This window comes from Pipistrellus kuhlii, unplaced genomic scaffold (assembly GCF_014108245.1).
Source record: "Pipistrellus kuhlii isolate mPipKuh1 unplaced genomic scaffold, mPipKuh1.p scaffold_m20_p_16, whole genome shotgun sequence".
Lineage (NCBI taxonomy): Eukaryota > Metazoa > Chordata > Mammalia > Chiroptera > Vespertilionidae > Pipistrellus > Pipistrellus kuhlii.
The window spans coordinates 30991062-31018471 of NW_023425471.1; the positions used below are offsets into that span (position 1 = coordinate 30991062).

The 27410-nt window shown below is 39.5% G+C and overlaps 2 protein-coding genes across 2 annotated transcripts in view; one reads left to right on the forward strand and one right to left on the reverse strand.

Moving 5' to 3' along the window:
• The first annotated feature begins 363 nt into the window (after nt 1-363).
• Nucleotides 364-27114, forward strand: NOX1 (NADPH oxidase 1). The gene is made up of 13 exons (XM_036440060.2): nt 364-1679; nt 5000-5095; nt 14524-14634; nt 15198-15282; nt 15630-15781; nt 15884-16065; nt 16152-16284; nt 23067-23159; nt 24319-24554; nt 24797-24959; nt 25385-25531; nt 25708-25832; nt 26816-27114. The coding sequence occupies exons 1-13, from the start codon at nt 1635-1637 to the stop codon at nt 26940-26942; spliced, it is 1695 nt and encodes a 564-aa protein (XP_036295953.1). The 5' UTR covers nt 364-1634; the 3' UTR covers nt 26943-27114.
• Nucleotides 24820-27410, reverse strand: part of CSTF2 (cleavage stimulation factor subunit 2) — a 36362-nt gene continuing 33771 nt past the window's right edge. Inside the window, exon 16 of the mRNA XM_045582431.1 lies at nt 24820-24944. The gene's annotated coding sequence lies outside the window, so the exon portion shown is untranslated. The remainder of the gene's footprint in view (nt 24945-27410) is intronic.

A 27410-nucleotide genomic window follows, 5' to 3' on the forward strand; every position in this document is an offset into this window, starting at 1 on the left:
CAACCAAAGATTAATATCAGATTATAAAGAGATGTCTAAGAATCTATAAGCCATAAAAAAATAAATAAATAGAAATGTAGGCCAGAAACCAGAATAGGTTCTTCTCAAAAGAGAAACCTCAAATGGCCAACAGCTGAATTACAAGATGCTCAACATTAGCAACCAGGGAAATGAAAATAAAAATAAAAATAAAATAGTGTTTTACACTCACTAGAATCCTAAAACCAAAAAACTATGGAAAGTACCAAGTGTTGGCAAGCATGTGGAGGAAGTAGAATGTTCATCCATGGCTCATTGGAGTATACATTTATGTGAGCACTTTGGGAAAGGGTTTGGCATTACACAGCAGAATTGAACATAAGCAAATCCCAGGACCCAGAAATTCCACTCTGGGGTATATAACTTAGAGAAACTGTAGCACATGTACATCATTCCATCATCATATAAAATAGTAGAATAAATAAATAATGGAATATTATATAGCAGTGCAAATGAACTAAAACTAGATGCATCAATGTGTTAATCTCAAAACACACAATGTTGAGTAAAAAAGCAAACCACTGGAGCATATATACATACAAAAGGCTAAGTTCTATTTATGAAAAAATTCCAAAACAGGAAAAGTTAAATAATATATTGGTTAATGATGCATTTAGTTAGTAAAACTATAAAAAAACACACAAATCAATGATTATCACTAATTTGAGGGTAGTGGTTACATCTGCTGAGGGAGGGGAGATGCTAGCAGGGAGATGTCATCAAGGAGGGTCCCTCAGAGGGTTTTAAGATACTGAAATTAATGTTCTATTTTTTAACTTAGGTGATGAGTACACAGATATTCAATCCTTAAAATTATTCTTGATATTACATTAATATTTTATATATCCCTTTGTGTATATTTTATAGTAGAAACAAATCAGTGCCTAGAACTGAACACACAACTCTAGCTAATTGATCATACTAGGAGACAATCACCTCCTTCATTTTGAGTACTTTGACTTTGTTTTGTGAACCCAGGTTAACATTTATACTGCTAAACTTTCTATTATTTGATTTGGCCATTTTTTTCACTTGTCCTCCCAGCCATCCAAGCTCTCACCAGACCAGATCATCTTCTTCGATAATGATCATCTTTCAGATACTGACATTTCTGAGCCAGCCAGGCTTGAGGTCCAAATCACAGCTGGCAGATGTGTCAACTTTTCTGAAAGCCCATCTTAAAGCAGATTCCTTAACAAGCTCACAACCTGTTTATCCTGAGGTTATCTGTTTATAGTTTAGCCAAAGAAGGCAATGCCTCACATGAGGTTATGTTGATAAGATGATGATAGCATATTCTCACTCAAGAAGAATACTATTTCCTGAAAGGATAAAACCCCAACAGGGAAAACCCCTGGTGTTCTCATAGGTAGGGCTGGACTGCCACCCAAGCTGATAACATAGTTCCGTCCAGAGAAGGAAGGCCGAATGCACTTATTTATTCCTGGAAGCTCTGTGGGTAGGTGTGCATCTTTCATATCTTAAAGACTCACAGAACTTGAGCTGGAAAGAGGTCCCAATCCTGAAGAACCTTTTCAAAATCCAGGGTGCTGAATTTTTCCTGCTGCCTAGAGGTTCCAAACCACCTCTTGAGAATGGCAAACTGTTTGCTTAACCATTGGCTCTCAGTTTTGGTTCTGGTAAGTGATGTTTAACTACCTATTAATTAATCTTAACAGAGTAAGGAGACATTCTGTTTGCTCATATTTGGGGCTGAAAGGGAAAGATTACATGCCAATATTGGGCTCATTGAGACCAATTATCAGTTAGAATTCCAACTCTATGCTTTATATACTCTTCTGTGTACAATATATTCACCACTTTAGAGAAGGGGGAAAAATCCAACTCTAGAAATTGATTGGTAAAGAGTCAATAATATGTTCTTAAGCCACAAGTATTTGAAATTTCAGTCTGTTTTCATTTCCTATCTTCTCTTTTTCTCTTTCATCTCACTTCTAATTAGAATGCCATGGAGCATTCTATTCTCTCCATCCTTCCTATAGTGCTTACATCAAAATTTCATAAGGCTCTGGCTGGGTAGCTCAATTGTTTAGAGTGCCGTCCCAATACACCAAGATTGTGGGTTCAGTCTCTGGTCAGACACATATAAGAAGCAACCACTACCTGAATTCTCTCTCTCTCTCTCTCTCTCTCTCTCTCTCTCTCTCTCTCAAAGCAATAAAAAAGATTTAATAAAATTATTGAACATTTGAGTTAGAGCTGATCTTAGAGCCTTATAGATAATCAGCATAGCACTGTATATTAGGAATATAATATGGGTCACATATGTGATTTTTTAATTTTTCTAATACATTGAAAAAGGTAAAAAGAAAAAGATGAATTTAATTTAATTTCTAGCAATATATTTGTTAAATCCAATATATAAAAAAGATTATCCTTTCAACATGTAACCAATATTGAAAATATTAATACAATAATTTATATTCCTGTATTTTTACTGTTTGAAATATGTTGTGTATTTTACTCTTACAACACATCTCAAACAGGACAGGTTGTATTTCAAGTGATTAGTAGCCTCATGTGGGGGTAGAGACTATGGTTTTGCATAGTGCATATGTATTATATAAACTCCTTAATTTTACAAGGGAAAATGAGACCCAGAATTGACTGCAGAATCATTATGCAGCCCCATTCCCCAGTGTTCAGGTCAGAACCTTTACACACACACAAACACACACACACACACACACACACACACACACACCTTTCCTGACTCATTCTTTCATTTCGGAGTCACCTCTGAGCCTGGGATTCCCTGTGTCCTTTCTCACATACCTGGAACTTCATGTCATTGCTCCTTCTAAGGTTCTCTCTTTTCTCTTGTTTTTTACTTTGGGTCTCTCAGGACTGCCAGATGCTCTAGGTAGGGGAAAAGGTGTGGAGAGCAATCATGTTCCCCTGGAGAGTTGTTTCTTTTTCATTCATATCAGAGGAAATGATAGTTACCATGGGAAATGGAATTCTTTACTCTCAGATGTCACTGTATTTCATCATCCACCTTACCTACAATTTTAAAAAATATATATTTTATTGATTTTTTACAGAGAGGAAGAGAGAGGGATAGAGAGTTAGAAACATCAATGAGAGAGACAAACATCAATCAGCTGCCTCCTGCACATCCCCATTGGGGATGTACCGAAACTAAGGTACATGCCCTTGACCGGAATCGAACCCGGGAACCTTGAGTCCACAGGCTGACGCTCTATCCACTGAGCCAAACTGGTTAGAGCTTACCTACAATTTTTTTTGTTGGGCCTCTCTGTCCCCCTCAGATCCTTAAATATTTCTGCTCCCTTTAAATTAGTTTCTCTCCTCTATCTTCTGAATCTTAGCACCTTTTTCGTTAGGATCAAAGAGTCTCTGGAAGACACTTATCTCTGGAAAGGATGCAGGAAGAAATTAATGGGTAAAGACAGTCTGATAACCATGTAACTCTGAAGCCAACATTTATTGAGCTCTTACTCTGCACCCATCATTGCATTGATTACTTCACATGAATTATTTCATGAAAGACTCACAGCAATGCTGTGAGGTAAATATTGTTATTATCCTCATTTTACAGGTGAAGAAATGGAGGTTCAGAGAAGTTAATCACAGTTTTGTCCAAGATTACAGAGATAAAAAAGTAGTGGAGCTAGAATTTGAGCCTAAGGAGTTTGATTCCAGTATCACCCATTAAATCACTATTCTGCTAGAGGTGTGTGAGCGGTCCAGATCTAGTGAATCTGAATGGGCGATGTCTGAGACTAAAGGCCCTTTATTCCGGGCTGAGAAGGTTCTGATTCATCCTGGGGCCAGTGATATATATTAGTATTGTAGGCATTCTTGTGCCAGGAGTCCTGATCAATTACAAATTAGCACCTCCAAGTTTTGACTAGAGTCCAATTGATAGGTCTCTAAGGCACTGGGCAGTGGGTTCCAAATTTCTCCCTTTGCCAATGCAGAGACAGATCTTGGGATAGACAAAAGCAGTCTCAAGAGCTCAAATGAGTCCAAAGCAATGATATGTTAATTTAAAAAGAGACACAATCTAAAAAGAGGAAAATGTGTGTTAGGGTGTAATTAAAGAGGCCAGCCCATCTGGAATGGTTTAGTCCTTTGCAGATGAGTATTGTTACAGCTGTTAAATTTATTCTTTGTTTCTTTAGAAATTCACTAGTCACTGATTGCACTCTTTTAGGTAATATTTTAAACGCTCTAGTTCAGGAGTTGGCAAATGTTTTCTGTAAAGATCTGGGTAGCACACATTTTAGATTTTGCAGGTCTCTGTCACAACTATTCAACTTGTTTGCTGTTATCATGAAAGCAGCCATAAACAATATAGAGATAAGTAGGCATGACTAAATTCTAATACCACTTTATTTATAGACACCGAAATTTGAATTTCATATAATTTCCATGCAATAAAATATCATTCTTCTTTTGATGTTTTTCCAACTACTGGTATTTAAAAATGTGAAAACAAAAAATGTAAAAACCTTTCTTAGCTTGTAGACTATACAAAACAGATGGTGAGCCAGATGGACCTTGGTTTGCTGAGCCTGCTCATTAGTGTTTAATGCACATTTCAAAGTTCTAACTCACTCTGAAAGTAAGTTAGATACTAGCAAGACTGTATTCATTTAAAATGTAAACAGACTCTCTTGGCTGATGTGGCTCAGTTGGTTGAGTGTCCTCCCATGCACCAAGAGGTCACTGTTTTGATTCCAGGTCTCGGTTCCAGGCTCCATCCCCAGTAGGGGGCATGCAGGAGGCAGCTGGATGATGTTTATCTTTCATCTGTTTTTCTCTCTCTTTAAAATCAGTAAAAATGTATTTTAAAATGAAATTAAAATATTTAAACACAAAACAGCCAAAGGATGACACTATTTCCTACCCCTTATCTCCTGCTGTCCATACCCAAATTTCACTTTATTCTTTGCTTTTTTTCTTCCTCCAGGTTATGTGGTTGGGGCTGAATGTTTTCTTGTTTGTGAATGCCTTCCTGTCATATGAGAAGGGGGACAAGTACTACTACACAAGAGAAATCCTGGGGGTGAGTATCATAGATGTAATGAGGAATCTAGGCATTTTTCTTATCTCTGACCCTGGCTCCTTTGAGAACCAATTTCCTGATTTCCTCTGGGGCTAGGGTTGCCAGAAAAATTACAGGATGCCCAGTTAAATTGGAATTCCAGAAAAATAACAAATATTTTTTTGGTATAAGTATTCAAAATATTTCATAAGTATACAGTAAGTCCTCACTTAATATCATCATCAATTAGTTCTATAACTTCAAGCAAAACAATGTATAACAAAACCAATTTTACCATAGGCTAATTGGTATAAACAAGAGTTAAGTTTCTATGGCAGCTCATCAATATTATAACTAAACTAGAGGCCCGGTGCACCAAATTCCTGCATGAGTAGGCTCCCTAGGCTTGGCCAATCAGGTTTCCCCACCTCCCTGTCTCCTCCTTCCCTCGCTCCCTCGGTGCCCTGTGTCACCACCATGTTCCGCACCACCCTCTGGTGGTCAGTGCACATCATAGCGAGCTATTGAACATATGGTTGAACTCCAGAAGGGACACTTCGCATATTAGTCATATATATATATATATATATATATATATATATATATATATATATATATATGTATTAGAGGCCCAGTGTGTGATTAAATCGTGCACATTAGGGCCATGTCTACTGCCTTGCAACACCTCACAGCCTTACAAGCTCCATGGACACTGCCAGCACCCTACAATGCTCTCAGCTCACACCCTTCTCTCACCCACTGCCTCCTCCCGCTGCCACATGCACCCCTGCTTCTCCCCTTGCTGTGGGAGCACCTCAGATTGCCACCTGGGGACCTGTGCCATACTCACCGCCCCCTCCTGCCCACCGCCTGCCTTGCTGGCCCTCTTCACTGTGCAGCCCCCCTCCAGCCTGGCCTGAGCCCTGCCCTGCAAGAGGTGCTCCATGAACCTCCTGGTGATCAGTTGTTTTGTTGTGATGCCATTATGGTATGACCACAGCCCTTTTAAGATATAGATAGATGGATGACTTAAAATAAAACGACTTTATTTTAGGATCTGCTGTACTAAAAAAATATATATATATATAGGTTTCTCCTACAATTTTAAAGTAGAGCATTCCTATGAAATCTTTTACAAGCCAAAATGGCGTAAATCAAAGAAGCAATTACCATTAATTTATAGGGAAAACTTTTTGAGCATTTCTAGACCCCCAAAATAACCTACCAAATCATACCAAATATGCTTAATTACATCTGGTTTTATGCTAAGTATAATACTCTTATGAACTCTGATATTTTAGGACACACCTTGCTAACAGGTGCACCTAATGAATCAGGATCAAGCATAGGTGCTCACAGGCGCGATTTAAAGCTATGGGGGCTTGGTGCTGAGGTAGCTCCTGCTCAGGGTGCACACTTGCTCTGTAAGAGCTGACTGCAAAACAAATGCTGAACACTATTTTCTCTTTTAACCTTAAAATAATTCAAAACAGAACCATCTTTGGGTTTTGTTTGTTTGTTGTTTCTCGGTTAGCAGAAAAGGTATTAATGTAGATCTTTTGCAAAAACTAAGTGGCAAAACGTGAACTTTCGAAAACTAGGGTGATGCCTTGTTCCTTTTTTAAATCCGATGTTCAATTTTATCTTGGTGTTCTGTATTTTTGTTCACTAAATCTAACAGCCCCATCTGGGGCACATTCCCCAGACCCATTAATGAAAACAAACAATAAACTAGTAGGCAGTGGTTTTCAAACTGGTTTCCACAGAAACAGATGCTCCTACAGGGTGTGAGGGGAAGGCTCCTGCCTCTGCCCCTACTTCAACCAAAGCAGCTTTATCTGTTTTATGGACTCCTATTTATGATTTTTTAAGAGACTGGTTAAAAACAAACAACTTAAAACTACTACTGTAGAAGATCAGACAGAAAAATAACTTCCATCAAACAGGGATACTAAGAGAGGTGTGTAGGGTTGAGTGGAGCTGCAGAACTCAAGGCCTTCATAAAGGCAGGGTCAGGTCAGAGTAACAGGATGGAGGAGGCTGGGGAAGTGGCAGATTAAGAATAGAAGCTGTAGTACGTCTGTACAAGAGAATACTACTCAGCCATAAGATGAAGTATTGCCATTTGTAACAACATGTATACATCTTGACAGTGTTATGGTAAGTGAAATAAATCAGACAGAAAAGGACAAATGCTGTGTCGTTTCACTCATATGTGGTATATAAAACAACAAACAAAACAAAACAAAAGCCCTAGATAGTTTGGCTCAGTGGATAGAGCGTTGGCCTGTGGACTACTGAAGGGTCCTGGGATCGATTCTGTTCAAGGGCCCCTGTCTGGGTTGCAGGTGTAATCCCCAGTAGAGGGCATGCAGGAAAAAGCCGATCAATGATTCTCTTTCATCATTGATGTTTCTATCTCTCTCTCCCTCTCTGAAATCAATAAAAATGTACATTTTAAAAATCCCACAAAGAAACAAAGAAATAACCCCACAAATCCATAGATACAGAAAACAGAATGGTGGTTACCAGTGGGAAATGGGAGTGGAGGAGGATGGAAGATGAAGTGGGTAAAGGGGGTCAAATACATGATGACAGAAGGAGACTGACTTCGGGTGGTAAGCACACAAAAGAGTACCCAGTTGTCATATTATAAAGTTGTACACTTGAAATTTATGTTATGTCATCCCAATTTTAATATAAAAAATAATAGAAGAGGAAGGGGTGGGTAGTGCACATTGGTGTAGAAGTTTTCATGGGAAAACATGAAGGTGAGAATGGCTCTTTCACAGGCTCATCAATCTGAACACTACCTGATTAGAGAAGGGAATGTGACTGCTACTTATGGTCTGTTATTCAGTAACTAGAGGCCCTATTTGTGCACTGGGCAGGCAGTGGGAGGGGAAGAAGGGAAGGAGTCTTTCAGCTCAGCCTGCACCCTCTTGCAGTCTGGGAGCCCTCTCGGGATGTCTGACTGATGGCTTAGGGGGGAGCAGGCCAAGGCCTCAGTCGGATATCCGATATCCTTAGCCTTGCCACTGTTACTGCATGTGGCTGAGAAATGCTCCTTCTGTGGGAGCTCTTGTGTTGAGCATTCGCCCCCTGGTGGTCAGTGCCTGTCATAGCAACCATTCATCCTTCCGTTCAATTTGCATATTACCCTATTATTATATAGGATAACAGGTGAGGGGGTTGGTTAAATCACTTTCATCTTAACAGTGCCCTTTTCTTTGTTTTTAATCCTCATCTGAGGATATGTTTTTAATTGATTTGAGAGAGAGAGGAAAGCAGAAAGAGAAAGAGAGGGAGAGAGGGAGAGAGGGAGAGAGGGAGAGAGGGAGAGAGGGAGAGAGAGAGAGAGAGAGAGAGAGAGAGAGAGAGAGAGAGAGAGAGAGAGAGAGAGAGAGAGAGAGAGAGAGAGAGAGATGGATTTGATAGAGAAACATCAATTGGTTGCCTCTGGTATGCACCCTGACTGGGTGGGGATCAAACCCACAATCTGTGCCCTGACTGGGAATCGAACTGGAGACCCTTCAGTGCAAGAGAAAATGCTCCAATCACTGGAGCCACACTCGCCAGGGCTTGACATTGCCCTTTCCACTAGCTTTTCACAAAGACCCACCCAATGTACATGTTTAAAGATAGTTTATCCTTAAAAAAAAAACACCTTCTTTTCTCTCTGTAATCAAAGGATCCATGTTGTAATCACAATTAATTTGAATGTTCTGTTCAGTTTCTTTTACCCTGCTGTTTTCCACTTTAAATGTTGGCTCTTGATCCTTCTTTGGAAACTATAACTCCAAAGGAAGTGTTAATTTGTTTTAAAAATAGCTTTTTATTAAGAGAATGATGCAATAAACGTGACTATTATAGTTATTAAGAATTGAATTGCTTTATGTTCAAAAAGTCAGCAGCAGAAAAATGAATCATGATGATTTCCTGTGGTTATTTCATTTTTAAAGGTCCTCACTATTAAAAAATCAATTATAAATAATGCTTCATGAGATCAAATGACAGAAAAGTGTATAAATGTGAAAATTACTCTCCTATCACACTCCCAAAATATAACTATTTATTAATAATTTTGTGTGTGTGTGTGTGTGTGTAGTGTTCATAAATACACTGAGACATTCACAAATGCATCAGACATATGGGTTTTGTTTTGTTTTTGAGGTAGATTTCTCTTTTTGGTGTACCATTCTATGAGTTTTGATAAACACAACAGTAGGACACATCAGTTAAAAATATTTTTAATCAAAAAAGGATCACATTGTAATTATTAGCTAGAAATTTCTTCCCACACTTAGGGTATCACAGATATCTTTCCATGCTGCTATATGACAGGTGAAATGCTTATACCAGCTTGCAGTAGCCAGATGTGTACATCTCTTACCCAGCTTTCAGTGGCGTTCAATGATATCAAGTTGGTATTTTGAAATCTGCCATAGTTGGAGTATTTACACCATGGCAAATGCTGGAAATAAAGACCCTTGCTCCTCCGAAGGCTGATTATTAAAAACATTTTCTATACCTATACCACTGCATATAGCTCTCATCCTTTTAAGAACCATAGCATTCCATGGCATTAATGTGCCATAATTTATTTAATCATTCCATAGGATATTTCTTAAACTTGTGCTCCCTCTAGGAAAATGCAGTTATTTGATTCAGTATGAAGTACAGCAAATACGTAGCAGAGGAAGAAATTTAAATCCATAGTCAATGAGGCATTAAAGGCAGCAGCAGTTTAATTAGAATATCAGTTAGTGTTGATGATGAAAACTGAACATAATTTGGGATATTTCAGTGTGCTGCAATGGGAAAAAAGATTTGTTCTAGCCCTGGCTTGTGTGGTTCAGTGGTTGGACTGTCAGCCCGCGCATCAAAAGGTCGTGGGTTCGATTCCCAGTCAAGGGCATGTACTTGGATCACAGGTTCAATCCTCAGCCCTGGGGGGTGGCGGGAGGCGGGGAGAGACACATTTGGGGAGCAACCAATGTTTCTCTCTCTCTCTCTCCCCTCCCTTCCACTCTCTCTAAAAAATCAATGGAAAAAATATCCTCAGGTGAGGATTAACAACAACATCAAAGCGATTTTTTCTAAAAAGGATTCATCCTATACGAACGGCCCTCACAAAATATGGAGCTTTGAAATTGAAGTCCTGTATTTTTAATTCACTTGTCAATTTTAGCCTTAAGAAACCTCTGAGACTTAAATAAGCAACATGTGGAGACCAATGTGGAAATGTAGGATCTTTGAGATGAGCAGAGAAAATTTACTTAGAAGTGGAACAAACTATTTCTATCAAAAACAGTCAGAGTATTGCCGAGACCGGTTTGGCTCAATGGATAGAGCGTCGGCTTGGGGACTGAAGGGTCCCGGGTTCGATTCCGGTCAGGGGCATGTACGTTGGTTGCGGGCACATCCCCAGTAGGGGGTGTGCAAGAGGCAGCTGATCGATGACTCTCTCTCATCGATGTTTCTGGCTTTCTATCTCTCTCCCTTCCTCTCTGTACAAAATCAATAAAATATATTTAAAAAAAAAAGTCAGAGTATGATTTAGCTGAGGGAGAAACACAGGTCATATGGAAGAGCCAGAAATGGAAAACAGTAGGGCAGCTCTTGTTCATTGCACTGTCTGACATTTTAAGCTATTATGAATGTAACTCTCTTTCTATTATGAATGTGAGGGAGATCTTATCCGGCTTATTAAACACATGTAGCATTTCTTGAGGTTTAGGTTTATGGAAAAATAGCTTTTGAGCCAAAAAGATTACTAAAAAAAAGGCTGAGAAATTGTTAACTCTAACCCATATTCTTCCTTTTAGTAAGTCATTGACAGGCACACATGTAAGGCCAGCCAGCCAGTCAGCTGAACTGCAACAGTAATTGCTTGGCTGCTCTGAGATGGTCATACTCCATAGCCTGCAGTTTCTAGTACATGGAACCAACTCAAAAACCACTTGTACAGAGTTGAGATAAATTGGATTTAGCTACCATGGAGTTGAGCATACTCTTTCCAGTATATACCTAATTAAACCTGTTTCTGGGCTAAATACTTCTTTGAAGAACTGATTCCTTGTCTCCTTTTCTAGCAGCTTCTACTGCTGGATCAGATTGATCTTGATGTCTGTTGCCTGGCCACTCAAGGAAATCAGTTTGAAATTCTATTCTAAGAAGTTGTCCCTTTTCAAATCTCTACCTAAGTTTAACATTTTTGCTTTAAGAGATTCACTAGTTTTGCCTAGGCTTTATTCAATTATTAAAGACATTTTAATATAAGAGGTTTTATTTTAATTGATTATATGAATACTAGGGGCCCAGTGCACAAATTCAAGCACTTTGAAAGGAACTGTGGGCTGCAAGGCTATAGTGGGCACAGAGGCGGGTCTTGGCCCATCCTCTGTGGCACCACCCAGCCCCTCTCGCAGCAATCCCTGGTCCCCTGTCTGCCAGCTACCCAGCTCCTACTGCCACCATTGTTCCCATGGGCTGATGGCACCAACCCTACTTGCACCCACTAACAACACAGAGCTGGCATTGGCACTGGGTGTGAGCAGCAGCTCTGGCACTGGAAGCTGGTGCAAGCGGGGCTATCACTGGCAGCTGGTAGAAGAGATGGCGCGCACCCTCCTGGTGGTCAGCACACGTCATAGTGGCTGGCTGTTTGGCTGTTCAGTTGTTCCACTATTTGGTCTATTTGCATATTAGGGTTTTATATATAAAGATTACATGATTATAATTGCTACAGTAGAAAATACAGAAAAGAGGAGAATCCAAGATGGCTGCACAGGTAAACACCTAGCCGCACACAATACTTTCAATAAAATACAACTAAAATATAAAATAGACATTACCCAGAACTACAGGAAAGTCGACTGACTGTAAATTTTACAATGAGAAGCAAGGAGAAAACCAGAAGGAAGAGCGGAGGAGCTGTAAAAGCCTAAGGTACGGAGACACGTGGTGCGCACGGAGAGGACGGAGCCGGAGAGAAGGGGCAGCTGAGTGCCTGGCTGGCGTTCCCTAGTGGGAAGGAGATAAAAGCTCCGACTGTGCTGGGCCCCAGTTTCGACTGCTCTGAACCCCAGTTCTAGGCCAGACCCCGGGGACCCAGGCTCATCCATAGGGAGCTGGGCTGTAAGGTGGAGCCCCAGGGGAGCAGGGAAAGGAGGTCCCGGAGGCTTGCACATTGCTCACAGAGAAGGGATGGTTGGCTGTGCCGCGAGATTGCCCTGGCGCGAAGGAGACAGGGGCTCCAGACTGCTATGAACACCACCTCCAATCCCACTCCCAACTGAACTGAACCCCAGTTCCGGGCTTATTGGGGGAGAGCCTAGACTGTTTGGTAGCAGGCGAAAATTGAGGGCACCTTTCTCTCAGAGGTGTTTGCAGCGAGTACTGAAGGACTCTGAGACTCAGGAGCCACATAGGGCGGGGCTGATGGAAGTCAAGGCTGTAGGCTCCACCCTGAAACCCCGCCCTATCAGGGAAGCTGCGAAAATGCCGAGACAAAGAAATAGATCATAAACGAAAGAAATGGAGGACAAAAAGCGACTGGATATAGAGTTCAAATCTACGCTTATAAGGTTTTTCAAGAATTTCCTAGAAAATGTCAATAAGACCTATGAGGATATGAAAAGGGATCAACTAGAATTAATAAGGAATCAACAAGAAATGATAAGGGATCAACAAGAAATAAAGAATACATTGTCTGAAATAAAAAATATCATACAGAGTCCTAAAAACAGAATGAAAGATCACAAGAATCAAGTCAAAGATATGGAACATAAAGAGCCAGAAAACACTCCTCCGCAGAAGCAAGAAGGCAAGAGAATCCAGAAAATTGAAGATAATGTAAGAAACCTCTGGGACAACTTCAAGCAAACCAACATCAGAATTATGGGGGTCCCAGATGAGAGACAGCAAGATATCGAAAACATACTGAAAGAAATAGTGACAGAAAACTTCCCCCACCTGGTGAAAGAATTAGACTTACAAGTCCAGGAAGCGCACAGAACTCCAAACAAAAGGAATCTAAAGAGGACGACACCAAGACACATCATAATTAAAATTCCAAGAGCAAAAGACAAAGAGAGAATATTAAAAGCAGCAAGAGCAAAGCAGGTAGTTACCTATAAAGGAGCACCTATACAATTGTCAGCTGATTTCTCAACAGAAACCATGCAGGCCAGATGGGAATGGCAAGAAATATTCAAGGTGATGAATAGTAAGAACCTACAGCCAAAGATAATCTACCCAGCAAAGCTATCACTCAGAATCGAAGGCCAGATAAAGAGCTTCACTAATAAAAAAAAGCTAAAGGAGTTCATCACCACCAAACCAGAATTATATGAATTGCTGAAGGGGGTTCTTTTGGAAGAGAAAGTAAATAAAGATAAAAATTATGAACAACAAATACGTAACTATCAACAAGTGAATCTAAAAACCAAGGAAATTTAAAAAAAATCTGATGAACAACATTAACTGTTGAATATAATAGAATCAGAGGTATGGAAGGGGAGTGAACTGACGATTCTTGGGGAAAAGGGGAGAGGGAGATGTGGGAAGAGACTGAACATAAACTGTGCACCTTTGGATGAGGACAATGGGGGGTGGGGAAAGGGTAGAGGGTGGGGTGGGAATCTGGTGGAGGAGAGCAATGGAGAGGGAGGGGGGAAGGAACATCTCTAATAATATGAACAATAAAAATTTATTTTAAAAAAAAGAGACACAGGAAAAAAAAGAAAATACAGAAAAGAGAAAAAACAGTCACCATCTTCAATTATATCTCTAAATCAGTGGTTCTCGACCTTTCTAATGCCGTGGCCCTTTAATACACTTCCTCATGTTGTGGTGACCCCCAACCATAAAATTATTTTCATTGTTACTTCATAACTAATTTTGCTACTGTTAATGAATCGTACTGTAAATACCTGTGTTTTCCGATGGTCTTAGGCTCTACAGCAGCGGTTTTCAACCTATGAGTCATGACCCACAGGTTGAGAACCGCTATCAGGGTCACCTAAGACCAGATAAGCTTTATTTAAAATGAAATAAGAGTGTATATGATCTTCAAGATTGTTTTACAAATGAAAACAACAAAATAATAACTGAGTGCATTAAGCAATATACTAGTTGCAAAGTATTACATGCATAGAATGTGTTTGTTAACATGGAATTATTAAATCCTGTTATCTTTCATATTGATAAATGTACAAACATTTCCAAATCATTGTCACAGGAATTTCTCAATTCAATATTAAGTTCAGCAAATTTTCAGTCATTTGCAAACAGAGAACCTGGCCTGGTTGTCCTAGCTACTGAGAAAGAGGGGAGGAAGCTGCAGCCTGCCCATTTCCAGGTCTCAGACAACTAGACTGGACTCATACTTCCCTGCTAAATGCTGACATGAAGCAGCTGATGGTGTCTTCTTTCTTCTGCTCTAGTCGGCATTGGCCTGGGCCAGAGCATCTGCTCGCTGCCTGAATTTTAACAGCATGCTGATCCTGTTTCCCATGTGTCGGAATCTGCTCTCCTTCCTGAGGGGCACCTGCTCAGTGAGTCCCAACCGCTCATAGGTCAATTTTTACATTAAAGAAGGTGACTTAGAACACTGAAATGGGGCAAAAAAGTGAATTAGGGTAAAGTGTCAAAGAACAATAGTTTCTTTTCTGAATACCAGTACATCTTATATTTCCTTTAGGGCATTCTTCTGAACATCAGTTTATAAAGTTTTTCAATTAAACTAAATCTATAGGGGGGGGGGGGAAGCAAACACATCTCAGGGTTTTTAGGAAAAAAATGAAAAATAGGATGGGAAATGACTATAGTGTAAAATGTAACTTTCTCTTAATTTTCACAACCACTCTGAAGTATGCATCATTTATGATTTATAAATAAAGGCTTACAGATTAAAAAAAAAAAAAGACCCTGGACTGTTAGTTGGTCAGCCAACACCCAGGCCTTAGGAATGGAAGCCAGAAGTCTCCTTTGGTAGCTAAGGGTATAGACAAGGGTGGGTGAGTATTAGCATCTCTGTGTAAGGCATGTTGATTATGGATTGGTGAATTTCATAAAGCTGCCTGGGAGAAATCTGACCTCCATCGCTTTATATTTGTAGTTTTGCAGGCGTACTCTGAGAAAGCAACTGGATCACAACCTCACCTTCCATAAGCTGGTGGCATATATGATCTGCCTACACACAGGTAACTGAGGCAAACCATAAAACTATAGGCTTCTGGGCATTCAGAGTTAAGTCTCCTACATCCATGCATGTACTAGTAATTGTTAAAAAAATATGTATATTACACCCGGCATTATTTGCCAGGCACTGTTTTAGGCCTATTTTCATGGAACTCACATTCTATTCTTTTGGGAACAGAGTGAGTATGAATGAAAGGTCTTGGGTCTCTCTATAATAAAGGTTTATTGGGCATCTTCTGTGGACTTGGCATTCTGCTAGACACTATATACAGTATTCTCCTTTTCTAGTGGGGTATGCCTGCCATGATGTTCCTGGGACACTCACAATCCTTTTCATCTTTGCACTTAGCTATTCACATTGTTGCACACCTGTTTAACTTTGAACGATACGACAGAAGCCGACAGTCCACAGATGGATCCCTTGCTTCTGTTCTCTCCAGCCTATCTCATCAAGAAAAAGAGGGGGATTCTTGGCTAAATCCCATGCAGACCACAAACATGGTGAGTTGATTCAATGGCAAAGCATCTGGGCTTTGGTCACAAACAGAAAAGCATGGTATCCTCGGTGGATATTGTGTCAGGCTGACATTTTTCCTTTCATAGACAGTGATATATATGACACTCACCAGCATTCCTGGTTTCACCGGAGTGATCATCACAATAGTTCTGGTTCTCATGGTGACTTCATCTATGGAATTTATCCGGAGAAGTTATTTTGAGGTCTTCTGGTATACACATCATATTTTTATCATTTACTTCATCGGCTTAGGAATTCATGGCATTGGGTAAGGTCCTCAGACTCTTTTCTCATGCTCTAGCCCCTGACCTTGCATAAGTCATTGCCTAAACTGTCCTTCTTCATCTATTTCAGTGGAATTGTCCGGGGTCAAACAGAAGAAAGCATAAAGGAGAATCATCCTTATAGGTGTGCAGAGTTTTTTGAGAAGTGGGATGATCATGATTTCCATTGCAAGAGCCCCCAATTTGAAGGGAACTCCGCTGAGGTAAAAATCCTATGGACAAGGACAGACTCTTGTTAGGAGCTGTTATTTGTACTGTTATTACCATCATTAGTTCAACCAATATATCTACAAAATATCAAGGAACTCCAATATCACTGGCAACAGGCTAGCGGATTAGCATTAGCAGAGCACCCTGAAGAGAAATGACTAATGGTTAGTACATGTTGTGAAACCCTCTCCAAAGGCAATAATGATAGCCCATGTTATTAATAGTGTTTACCATGGGCCAGGTTTGCTGTGTAATAAGGATGATCCCATTTATGCATAGCAATAACCTATGAAGTAAGTACTTCTTCTGTCTCCATTTTGAGACAAAAGGACTAGAATTCACCGAGATGAAGTAAACTGTAAAGCTCTCACACTAAGAGTAAACTAGTAAACTAGTGGAGCTGAAATTCAAGTCCAGGCATTTCGGACTTCAAAGACTGTGTTCTGAACAACTATACTGTCCCAAAACTTAGCTGTAAAATCCCAGTCAATGATTTTGGGGGCAGAAAAAAGCATTCTTTTTTTTTTTTTTTTTTTTAAAGCTTTATTGAAATACTAGGGGCCTGGTGTACAAATTTGTGCATGGGTGGGGTCTGGCTGGCCCACTCTGATGGGGGTCCATTGGCTGGGCCGACAGGGTGGAGGGCCCATCATTCTGGTCGTTCCATCATTCCGGTTGCTTGGCTTTTATATATATAGATAATTGATAAATAAAATTATATATATTCAAAGTGTACAATGTGGATGAATGTTATACATATACTTTGTGAAATGATTACTGCAATGAGGTTAATTAACACATCCATCACTTCACATAGTTACCATTATTTTGTGGTGAGAATGCTTAAGATCTACTCTCTTAGTAAATTTCAAGTACACTATACAGTATTATTAACTATAGTCACCATAATGTACATTAGATCCCCAGAACTTATTCATTTTATAACCAAAGGTTTGTACCCTTTGACCAAAATTCCCCATTCCAGACCCCTCACTCCCACCAGCCCCTGGTTAACCACTTTCCTAATCTCTTTATGAGTTCAACATTTTAAAAAAAGCATTCTTAAGGTTGACTTTCATTAGTGTTATAAGAATATGCTTAGAAATTATTATTAGATAGTGATGATCAAGAAATTGGGTTCCAGGGAACTCAAGGTGTGCCTCAGTGTAATTATGTGGATATTCTAGCTTACTTTGATTTGCTCATAAAATATGTTAGATTGAAAAAATGGAAGGGAAAGGTTAATTTGTGGCGCCTCAAAATGCTCTGAGGATGATTAAAGCGTTTAAATCAGATGCAGAATGAAGAGCAATAGCTCAGTCCTCATCTAGAACGGGAAAAATACCTAAAAAATTTCCATAAAGTTGGAGTTTAAAATCAATGTGAAAAAGATAATAAAAGTGCTCAATATATTTTTAGGTTAATAGGATAGTCATCTAGGGTGAAAAAGCTGTATATTAATTCCACACTTTACATTAAAATATGGATCAAGGATGCATGGATTGATAATGTAAATGTTAAAAAAATCATAAAAGCACCCTAAGGCCACATGGAAATTTTTTTTCTAATATTGGAATATTAATAAAGATATTCTCTGAATAAGATTTACAAAAAGCTCAAAGCCAGAAAAGGAAACATAATAAATTTGAATATATATTTATTCAAATTTATTATCCTTTATATATAATATAATAGAGGCCCAGTGCGCAATTGAAATCGCATGAGGTGCCCTGCCTCCCGCCATGGGAGGAGGCACCCCAGGGGCCGCCATGGGAGTCAGGCTTGACTGGTGTTGTGGGCAGCCAGGACCTACGCCTGACTTCTGTCCCAGGCTTCCCCTGCCCCCCTGCCTGTATCTACTCCGGGGCTGCTGGAGCCAGTGTGGCAGCTTGGCCAGCCTCAGGCCCCTCAGCCCCCCTGTCTCCATCTCCGCTCTGGGCCTCACCTGCGCACACAACCTCCCCCTGTCCTGTCATGACCTGTTATGGTGTCCTGGCCTAATTTGCATATTACCTCTCTCTCTCTCTCTCTCTCTCTCTCTCTCTCTCTCTCTCTCTATATATATATATATATATATATATATATATATATATATTGATATATAATTGTTTATATATATGTAAACAATTTTCTGTAGCCCCAAAAATCCCATTATAAATAATAAAGACAGGTAACAAATTACTAAGTAGGAAAGTATTTACAACTTATAGACCATAAACTAATTTCTTAATTAATAAATGACTCCTACAAATTAATGAGAAAAAGCCTAACAACTTGATAAAAAATATAGAAGATCAAAGAAATGACAATATGTGTTAATCTTAAATGTATTAAATTATAGTAAATGTTTTTTCATAGGGGAAGAAATGAATTACATTAAGATACTTTAAAAAAAAAAAAAAAACAAATGGATCAGCAAAGATACCAAAGTCTGCTCATGTGCTGTGTTGGCAATGCTCCCACACATTGCTGGTGAGAGTGTGCACCTATACAACTGTTTGTAAGGGTGATTTGGCATTATTTATCAAATTTTAAAATTCTACCTCCAGGAGTTTTTTTTTTCTAAAAATATACTTGCATATGTATTAACATGTATTAGGTTATTCACTGTAGCAGTGCTGGATAGAACAAAATACTGGAAATAAATGCCCATCAATAGAGGACTAGTTAAATCATGGGACTTTCCTATAATTACGGGAGTTTTCAGTAGCCATTAAAGAGAAAGAAGCAGCTCTATAGGTACTCATATGGAGCAGTCTCTAAGATGTTAGATGAACCCTGGATGCTGTATATATCCAGGTTGCGGGTATATACAAGTTGCCAAGATGTGGGTTTGATCCCCAGTGCATACCGGAGGTAACTCATAGATGTTTCTGTCTCACATTGATGTTTCTCTCTCTCCTTCTTGCTTCCTTTCTTTCTAAAATCAAACACACACACACACACACACACACACACACACACACACACACACACGCACACGTAAGGACTGAAAATTTTTTAAAATTTAAAGATGTGAAATGAAAACAACATCAGGGCAATGTATATAGTCTGCTACCGTTTGCTTTTTAATGTAATATTGTCACCTAACTGCATATTCTCCAGAAGGATTTACAAAATAATAACATTGATTGTCTGCCTCTGGAGAGCTGGGGAGCAGGGATGGAAGGGAGATTTGTACTTTTGAATTTTGTTCACTCTACATGTTATTTACATGTATTACTTGTTAAAAAATAATTTTAAAAGGACATCCCTGCCATATGTTAACAGCACACTTAATTTCAAAAGTTATAGGAACTTGGAAGCTATAACCAGAGACCTTCTGTATTATTTAAGAAGCCCTTAAAAACAGAAACCTATAAAAGCTTGATCAGCCCCTTACTAGTTAAGGCAGTTAATCCCCGATTTCACATTGCACGCCAACATCTATCTTTTCCCTATACATTACCAGAGATAAGGTATATTTGGCCTATTTGGAGGGATACTTAAAACTCAAGGGTTGCTTGGTTGGTTACATAATACCCCAAGGGAGAGAATACCAATTTTGTTATCTATTTTAATATATTGGTTTGTTTCTTCCATAAACATTAAAAAATACTCTCTTCACATTCTCCCCATTTAAGAATTATAAAAAGAAGTCCTGTTTATTGTAGAAAGTTCAGAAAATGTAAAAACATATTTAGAGGAAAATAAAAATTTCATAGAGATCTACCACTTAGATGCAATAATTTTCCCCCTTCATCTATATCATTGGGTATTTTCCTCTGTTGTCAAATGTTCTTTTGAAACATCGGTTTTTAAAAAGTTGTACAGTATACCAGTTTTCTTTTTTTTCCTAGATGGTCATTTTTAATGACCTTGAGGGCATTATGCTTATTGAAATAAGTTAGACAAAGGTAAATACCATGTGATCTCACTTATATGTGGAACCTAATTAAAAAACAAAACAAAACTGAGCTCATACAGAGGAGAGATTGGAGGTTGCCAGACACAGGGGATAAATGGTGGGTAAATGTGTGAACATGGTTAGCAGGTACAAACTTCCAGTTAGAAATAAAGAAGTCCTGGGAATGTAATGTACAGCATGGTAACTAAAATTAATAATACTGTATTGCATGTTTCCAAGTTGCTAACAGAGCAGATCTTAAAAGTCTTCATCATAAAAAAAAAACACACACACAAAACTTTTGTAGCAATGTAAGGTGATGAATGTTAACTAGACTTACTGTGATAATCGTTTTGCAATATATACAAATATGGAATCATTATGTTGTACACCTAAAACTAACATAATATATATCAATCATATTTCAATACAAAGAGAAATTAAAATAGTTTGCTATTGATAAAAATCTGTATGGTATATCATTTTTTGTTATTTTTTTCTTAGTAAATACTGTGGCCATTACTATACTTGTATATTTATGCACACTATAATTATTTCTTCATGCTCCATTTCCTAGAAGTGAAATTCTTGGGTAAAAGAGAAGGCATGCTTTCCAGGATGTTGAGATGTATTGCCAAATTGCTCCCTGGGAAGATGCTATTAATTTTCACCAGCTGCACATGTGAATGTGCCCATTTGCCTGCATCCCAGTTAATGGTGGGCATTATTGTTTAAAGCAGTTTTCAATGTGAGGGGTTCAAATGCTATTTAGTTTTATTACTGATTTCTCTGATTAGTTCTGAGGCCAAAAAATTTTCCACATTGTTGATAGTCATTTCTTAACTTTTTCCCGTTTTTCTGAATTCAGTTGGGGAATTTTTGCTTATAAGAAGTAGCATCAAATTGTATAATGCCCACTCTCAGGTACACTAGCTCCATCTCTGCCTATTTTCTCCCCAGACAGACCTAAGGAAGTTATTTACCTGAAACAGCATGAGAAACCTCATTGCACACAGTTCTGATGTATTACACTTGAATAATTGTGCAAGAAAGGACATGACTTAGCATTACTAGAAAATACATTTCTGGTAGTTCCTGTGCATATGGAAGCAACTTGCTACATTTAAAATGATTTCAGGGATAAAAAGGCTGCTTTAAAAACAAAGTCTTGTTTCACATGATATCATGAATCTAGGGGAAATAATGAACAACATAAACTGATGAACAAAAACAGACCCGGAGACAGGGAAACATCAATCAGACTGTCAAACCTCAGAGGGAAGGTGGGGGAGGGGAAGGGGAAGGAGGAGAAATCAACCAAAGGACTTGTATACATGCATATAAGCCTAACCAGTGGTCACGGACAACAGGGGGGTGGGGGCATATGTGGAGAGGGGTTTGGGATGGGAATGGGGGCATGAGGACAATTATGTGATACCATAATCAGTAAAGAAATTTAAAAAAAAGATCAGGAAAAAACAAACAAACAAACATGTAGACAAGATAAAAAGTATAATACCAGCCCTGCTGGTTTTGCTCAGTGGTTAGAGTGTCGGCCCAGAGACCAAAGGATCATGGGTTCAATTCCCAGTCAAGGACACGTACCTTGGTGGCAGTTCCACCCCCGACCCTGGACAGGATGTGTGCGGCAACCAATTGATGGGTTTCTCATATTGATGCTTCTCTCTCTCCTCCACCTCTTCCCTCCCTTCCACTCTCTCTAAAAATCAATGGAAAAAATATCCTCTGGTGATTAAAAAAGAAAAAAAAACTATATTACTATGTTAGGTGTTTTGAGTACCTGAGAAAAGAGGTGATGGTAAATATTATACATTGTTACCAATAGTGTCAGCCACTTACTTTCCCTTCTGTGTTAGTTTTCTGTTGTTGTTAATCCTCTCCTGAGGATATTTTTTTCCCCATTGATGAGAGAGATAGAGAGAGAGATAGAGAGAGAGAGAGAGAGAGAGAGAGAGAGAGAGAGAGAGAGAGAGAGAGATAGTGCTCCAACTGGATTCGGGGATTGAATCTTCAACCCAGGTATGTGCCCTTAACTGGGGAATCGAACCTGCGACCCTTTGGTGTGTGGGGCCAACGCTCTAACCACTGAACTTATCTGCCAGGGCAGCTTTTTGTTGTTATTGTTGTTATTAATCCTCACCCGAGGATATTTTTCCACTGATTTTTAAAGAGAGAGTAGAAGGGAGGAGAGACATACAGAGAGAAACAATGTGAGAGAGACATACTGATTTGTTGCCTCCCCCTGGAGTATGTGCCCTTGACTAGAATCAAACCCGGGATTCTTCATTCTGCAGGCCAACACTCTATCCACTGAGCCAAACTGGCTAGGGTTTGTTTTGTTCTTAATCATCTGCTTCAATTTCACATCTACCTTCTCTGTGGATTTTTCAGATTGGGCAAGCTATCCTGGAAAACAGTCTTAGATTCTGAATATTAAGTTACATATAAGTAGTGTCCCCCAAAATGTATACACACTTTAATAGCTGACAACTCAATTTCCTTTAACTATTAAAAATGAACTGTATGTTAATACTGACTTTATAAATGTATAAAAATATATACGCTTTGGGGGAACACCCTGTGTTTACTGTATACTAGCACTTTCTGTGCTTTTCTTTTGCTTCCTGGTGAGACCTATAAAATTTCAGGAAGTGATCTGTTTTATGAGTAACAGATTAGCAAAAAAACTGCTATAGTTTATTCCATTCCATTTGTGTTCTCAAGATTTTGTGAAATTAGTGGCTTAATAATGATACACAGCAGAGAACTCAATAAATATTTATTGAGTGAAGGAATGGACTGCTACACAAATAAATCCTAAAGAAGAGATTAATGTGTAACCTTATTCTGTACTCTGTTTCTGCGCAGTCTTGGAAGTGGATCCTTGCACCAGGTGTTCTTTATTTCTTTGAAAGGATCCTCCGATTGTATCGCTCCCAGCAACAGGTTATGATTACCAAGGTAAAGCATATGCACTTTCATCTTCCCTATTATAGGAATAAATTGCCATGTTATTAAACAATCTTGGGGGTAACATACTTCAGTTCCTTCAGTGCTGGACAGAACTATGGGAAGAGGGGTTTAGCAGAAATCATCAACATGGGTCTATGTCGGAGGCTGCAAACAGGCAACCAGTGCCAGACATGTTTTGTTTGGCTCACACACTCATTGTTTAGAAATTTGAATTACCGTGTTTCCCCGAAAATAAGACATCCTCCGAAAATAAGACCTACTTACAGGTTTCCTTTTGAGTGAAATATACGGCATTCCCCCGAAAATAAGGCCCCCCTAGGCTAAACATGAGAGATTTGGTCCACTGATTCTGAAAGAAATGGAGTCACAAGAAATTCACCAGGAAATTCAGGAATTGGATTGTTATGATGATGTTCCAGAAGATGATGACATGATTGTCATTGAATAAATGAGTAAATTCTTGATACTGTAGGATTCACAGTTTGTCTGGTTTGTGTTGACAACTACCGTACTACCGTACCGTATACAGGTAATAAATTTCCTTTATTTTCATTTAACAATAAATGTGTACCGTATTCTTCTTCATGGAAAAATAAGACATCCCCTGAAAATAAGACCTAGCACATCTTTGGGAGCAAAAATTAATATAAGACACTGTCTTATTTTTGGGGAAACAGGGTTGCTAACACAATCTGGATGGAGGCTTTTACATTAAAATTTGCATTTCTGGCTTCTCTTGAAGAATCAGGCAACCTCATAACGCTGTCAGTTCCATAGTGCACGTGTCAAACACAAGGCCAGCGGGCCAAATCCGTCCCGCCAGGCCTTGCAATGTGGCCCTCACCGCGCTGTCATCACTGCACTCCGCTGCGTTTCCATCACAATGACAGTTTATGACTGTTCAGTAAACCATTCGGCCCGCGATTTAGGCTGGATTTTAGATTTTGGCCCCTTCTCTGATTGAGTTCGACACCCCTACCATAGTGTAACCATTGCCTGAACGAAGTAACTGCTATTCCCTCTAGAAAGCATTTGTGCTAACAGTTCACCCCTGTCACCAGCCCTTCAGCTTTATTAATTTACGTTATCTACCTGTTCCTGTCACCATTTGAAAATGCCTCCTTTGGTCTCTCTGCCTCATTCATAGGTTGTCATGCACCCATCCAAAGTTTTGGAATTGCAGATGATCAAGCGTGGCTTCAGCATGGAAGTGGGACAGTATATTTTTGTTAACTGCCCCTCAATCTCCTACCTGGAGTGGCATCCCTTTACTCTGACCTCTGCTCCAGAGGAAGACTTCTTCTCCATTCATGTCCGAGCAGCAGGGGACTGGACAGAAAATCTCATAAAGGCTTTTGAACAACAGAACTCACCAATTCCCAAGTAGGTCCTAGAGAGCTGCAGAGACCCAGACCAGGATGCAGACAGGCAGATATGAGGATACAGTTCCTCACTGAGCCTTGTTTGGTACAATAGAAAATAATAATAATAATAATAATAATAATAATAACAACAACAAAACAGGCTGAAATCAGCCATGGTAGCTGCTATGTCTCTGGGAGGGTGATTGAGGTTGGGGGTGGAGGTGAGACTTCACTTGCCTATTGCCTTCTGTCTTCTGCCAGGATTGAGGTGGACGGTCCCTTTGGCACTGCCAGTGAGGATGTTTTTCAGTATGAAGTGGCTATGTTGATTGGAGCAGGAATTGGGGTCACCCCCTTTGCTTCCATTTTGAAGTCCATCTGGTACAAATTCCAGCATGCAGACCACAACCTCAAAACACAAACGGTACACTCCCTCATACCATCTTTCCTCTGGCCTGGGCCTGACAGCCCGTTACTTTCATGGGCTAAGCTCTTTACAACTGATGAGAGAGCACCCCTCCCTGGAGTTATGAGAGCAAGTGATCACTTCTCTCAGCCAAGGCATCTGCATCTACAGATTGACCATAAGAATAGGGTCTTCATTTTCAATTTGGAGTTTAAAATTACCTTGAAACAAAAATGACATTGGCGGGTGGTCTTTCTCCAGAAGGGAAGTTGTTAGGACTCTGTACATTTGAGCTGCCTAAGGTCTGCTGTTCTGTAGAGGTGATTTCTCAGGTCACCCTAAACTTGATCAACAAATATACAATATACCTACCTAATCATGTCACCACAATGCACATTGTAAAAGGCGTTTAATAAGGCTATATTCTCCCTTGGTGATTCCAGATATATTTCTACTGGATCTGCAGGGAGACAGGTGCCTTTGCCTGGTTCAATGACCTGTTGGCTTCCCTGGAACAGGAGATGGAGGAATCAGGCAAAGTTGGGTTTCTCAACTTCCGTCTCTTCCTCACCGGATGGGACAACAACATTGTGAGTTCAATGTTGTGTGCAAGCTGAATGTCAGACAAAAGAAGTGTGTGCTGATTGGAAATGATTTTTTGTGTGTCCTATCTGTTCTCACCCTCACATTCAAGCTTAAAAGTGGCTGAAGGAAGAGACAGCTATCAGGACCTTCTTTTTCTAACTTTTTATTTCTCTGATTCCAGGCTGGTCATGCAGCATTAAACTTTGACAAAGCCACAGACATCCTGACAGGTCTGAAACACAAAACTTTCTTTGGGAGACCTATGTGGGATAAAGAGTTTTCTACAATAGCTACCATCCACCCCAAGTAAGTGTATTCTCCTCTCATTAGTTGAGTTTACAGGCTTAGAGTTTAGGAAAGGCATTATGGTATGTTGAATACGCTTGGGAAAAAGACCTCTGGGACAGAAACTATTTGCACCATTCCTAGGTTCTTGCTTAAAACAGGAAATTCCATCTGAGGTTTCAGCCAAATAAGGATCATGATCTCATAATTGATGAGAATATGTTTGCTGCACCACAATCCCCCATTCAAATAGTGAGGCAAGGAGACCCAGTTCTGATTTGTATTACCAAATGAAATATTGCAATAGAACTGGAACAGTTCAAATGCATTGCTTTTGACTTAGTGACCTCAAAGTAGCAAGGATTTGGGATGTATTATCTAGTTAGCTGATGACCTGACCTCAATATTTCTGGAACCATTTAAACATGCTAGAGCATATAGGAAAACCTGGGGCCCCGAGGTCAGACATTCTGATGAGGAGATTAAGCTGATTGTGTTAGATAAATTCCAGGAACAGTTGGCAGGTGAACATCAATTCCACAAATGGCGTTAATGGCAGCTGTTTTTCATTTAAACCTTAAAACAATCCTATAAGGTGGGTACTATTTTTATCACCATTTTATAGGGTGGGGGCAAATACTGAAACACAGAGGTTAAGAAACTTGCCTACAGTCAAAGCCACAGAGCTGGACAAGTGTCAGAGCTGGGATTTTAACCCAGGCTGCCTGGCTCACTAGTCTAGCTAGCACTTACCCCCTATAGGCACTACAGCTGAACATGTTGTGAATAGAATAGGCAAGGCTGAGTACCTAGAGTGATAAGGGCTGAAAGCTCATTTGGAGCTTATAAGAAGAAAAACTGAGAAAACTAGTATGAAGAATGTGAGAAGGGTGCCAACAACTGGATTTCTACGCAGAGTTGTCAGTAGCAGAGAGCTCCTCATTTCTCCATTCTAACAACATTGCACCTTTATTACAGTCTAGCCAACTATTCTTTTCCTGCAGGTCTGTGGTGGGAGTCTTTTTATGTGGTCCTCAGGCTTTGGAAAAGTGCCTGCGTAAATGTTGTCACCAATACTCCAGTCTGGATCCTAGGAAGACTCAATTCTATTTCAACAAAGAAAATTTCTGACTTAAAGAAATAAGGACCATTGTCTGCATTTAGTCTCTCCTTTGTATCTTCAACAATGTACTTGGTCTGGGCAGACATTTAAGGACCAGAACGTGACTCTCTGGCATTCTTTTTTTGGTTGGATTCAGTTTTGTTTTCTGAACTTAATGACAAGTGCTGGCGAAGATGTGCAGAAAAGAGAACCCTAGTTCACTGCTGGTGGTAATGCAGACTGGTACAGCCACTATGGAAACAGTATGGAGTTTCCTAAAAAAATTAAATATGGAACTGCTATTTCACCCACTTCTGGGAATATATCCCAAGAATCCTGAATCACCAATCAGAAAGAATGCATGCACCCCTATGTTCATAAGCAGCACTATTTACAATAGCTAAGATTTGGAAACAGCCCAAGTGCTCAGCAGATGAGTGGATAAAGAAGCTGTGGTACATTTATGCAACGGAATACTATGCAGCTATAAAAAACAT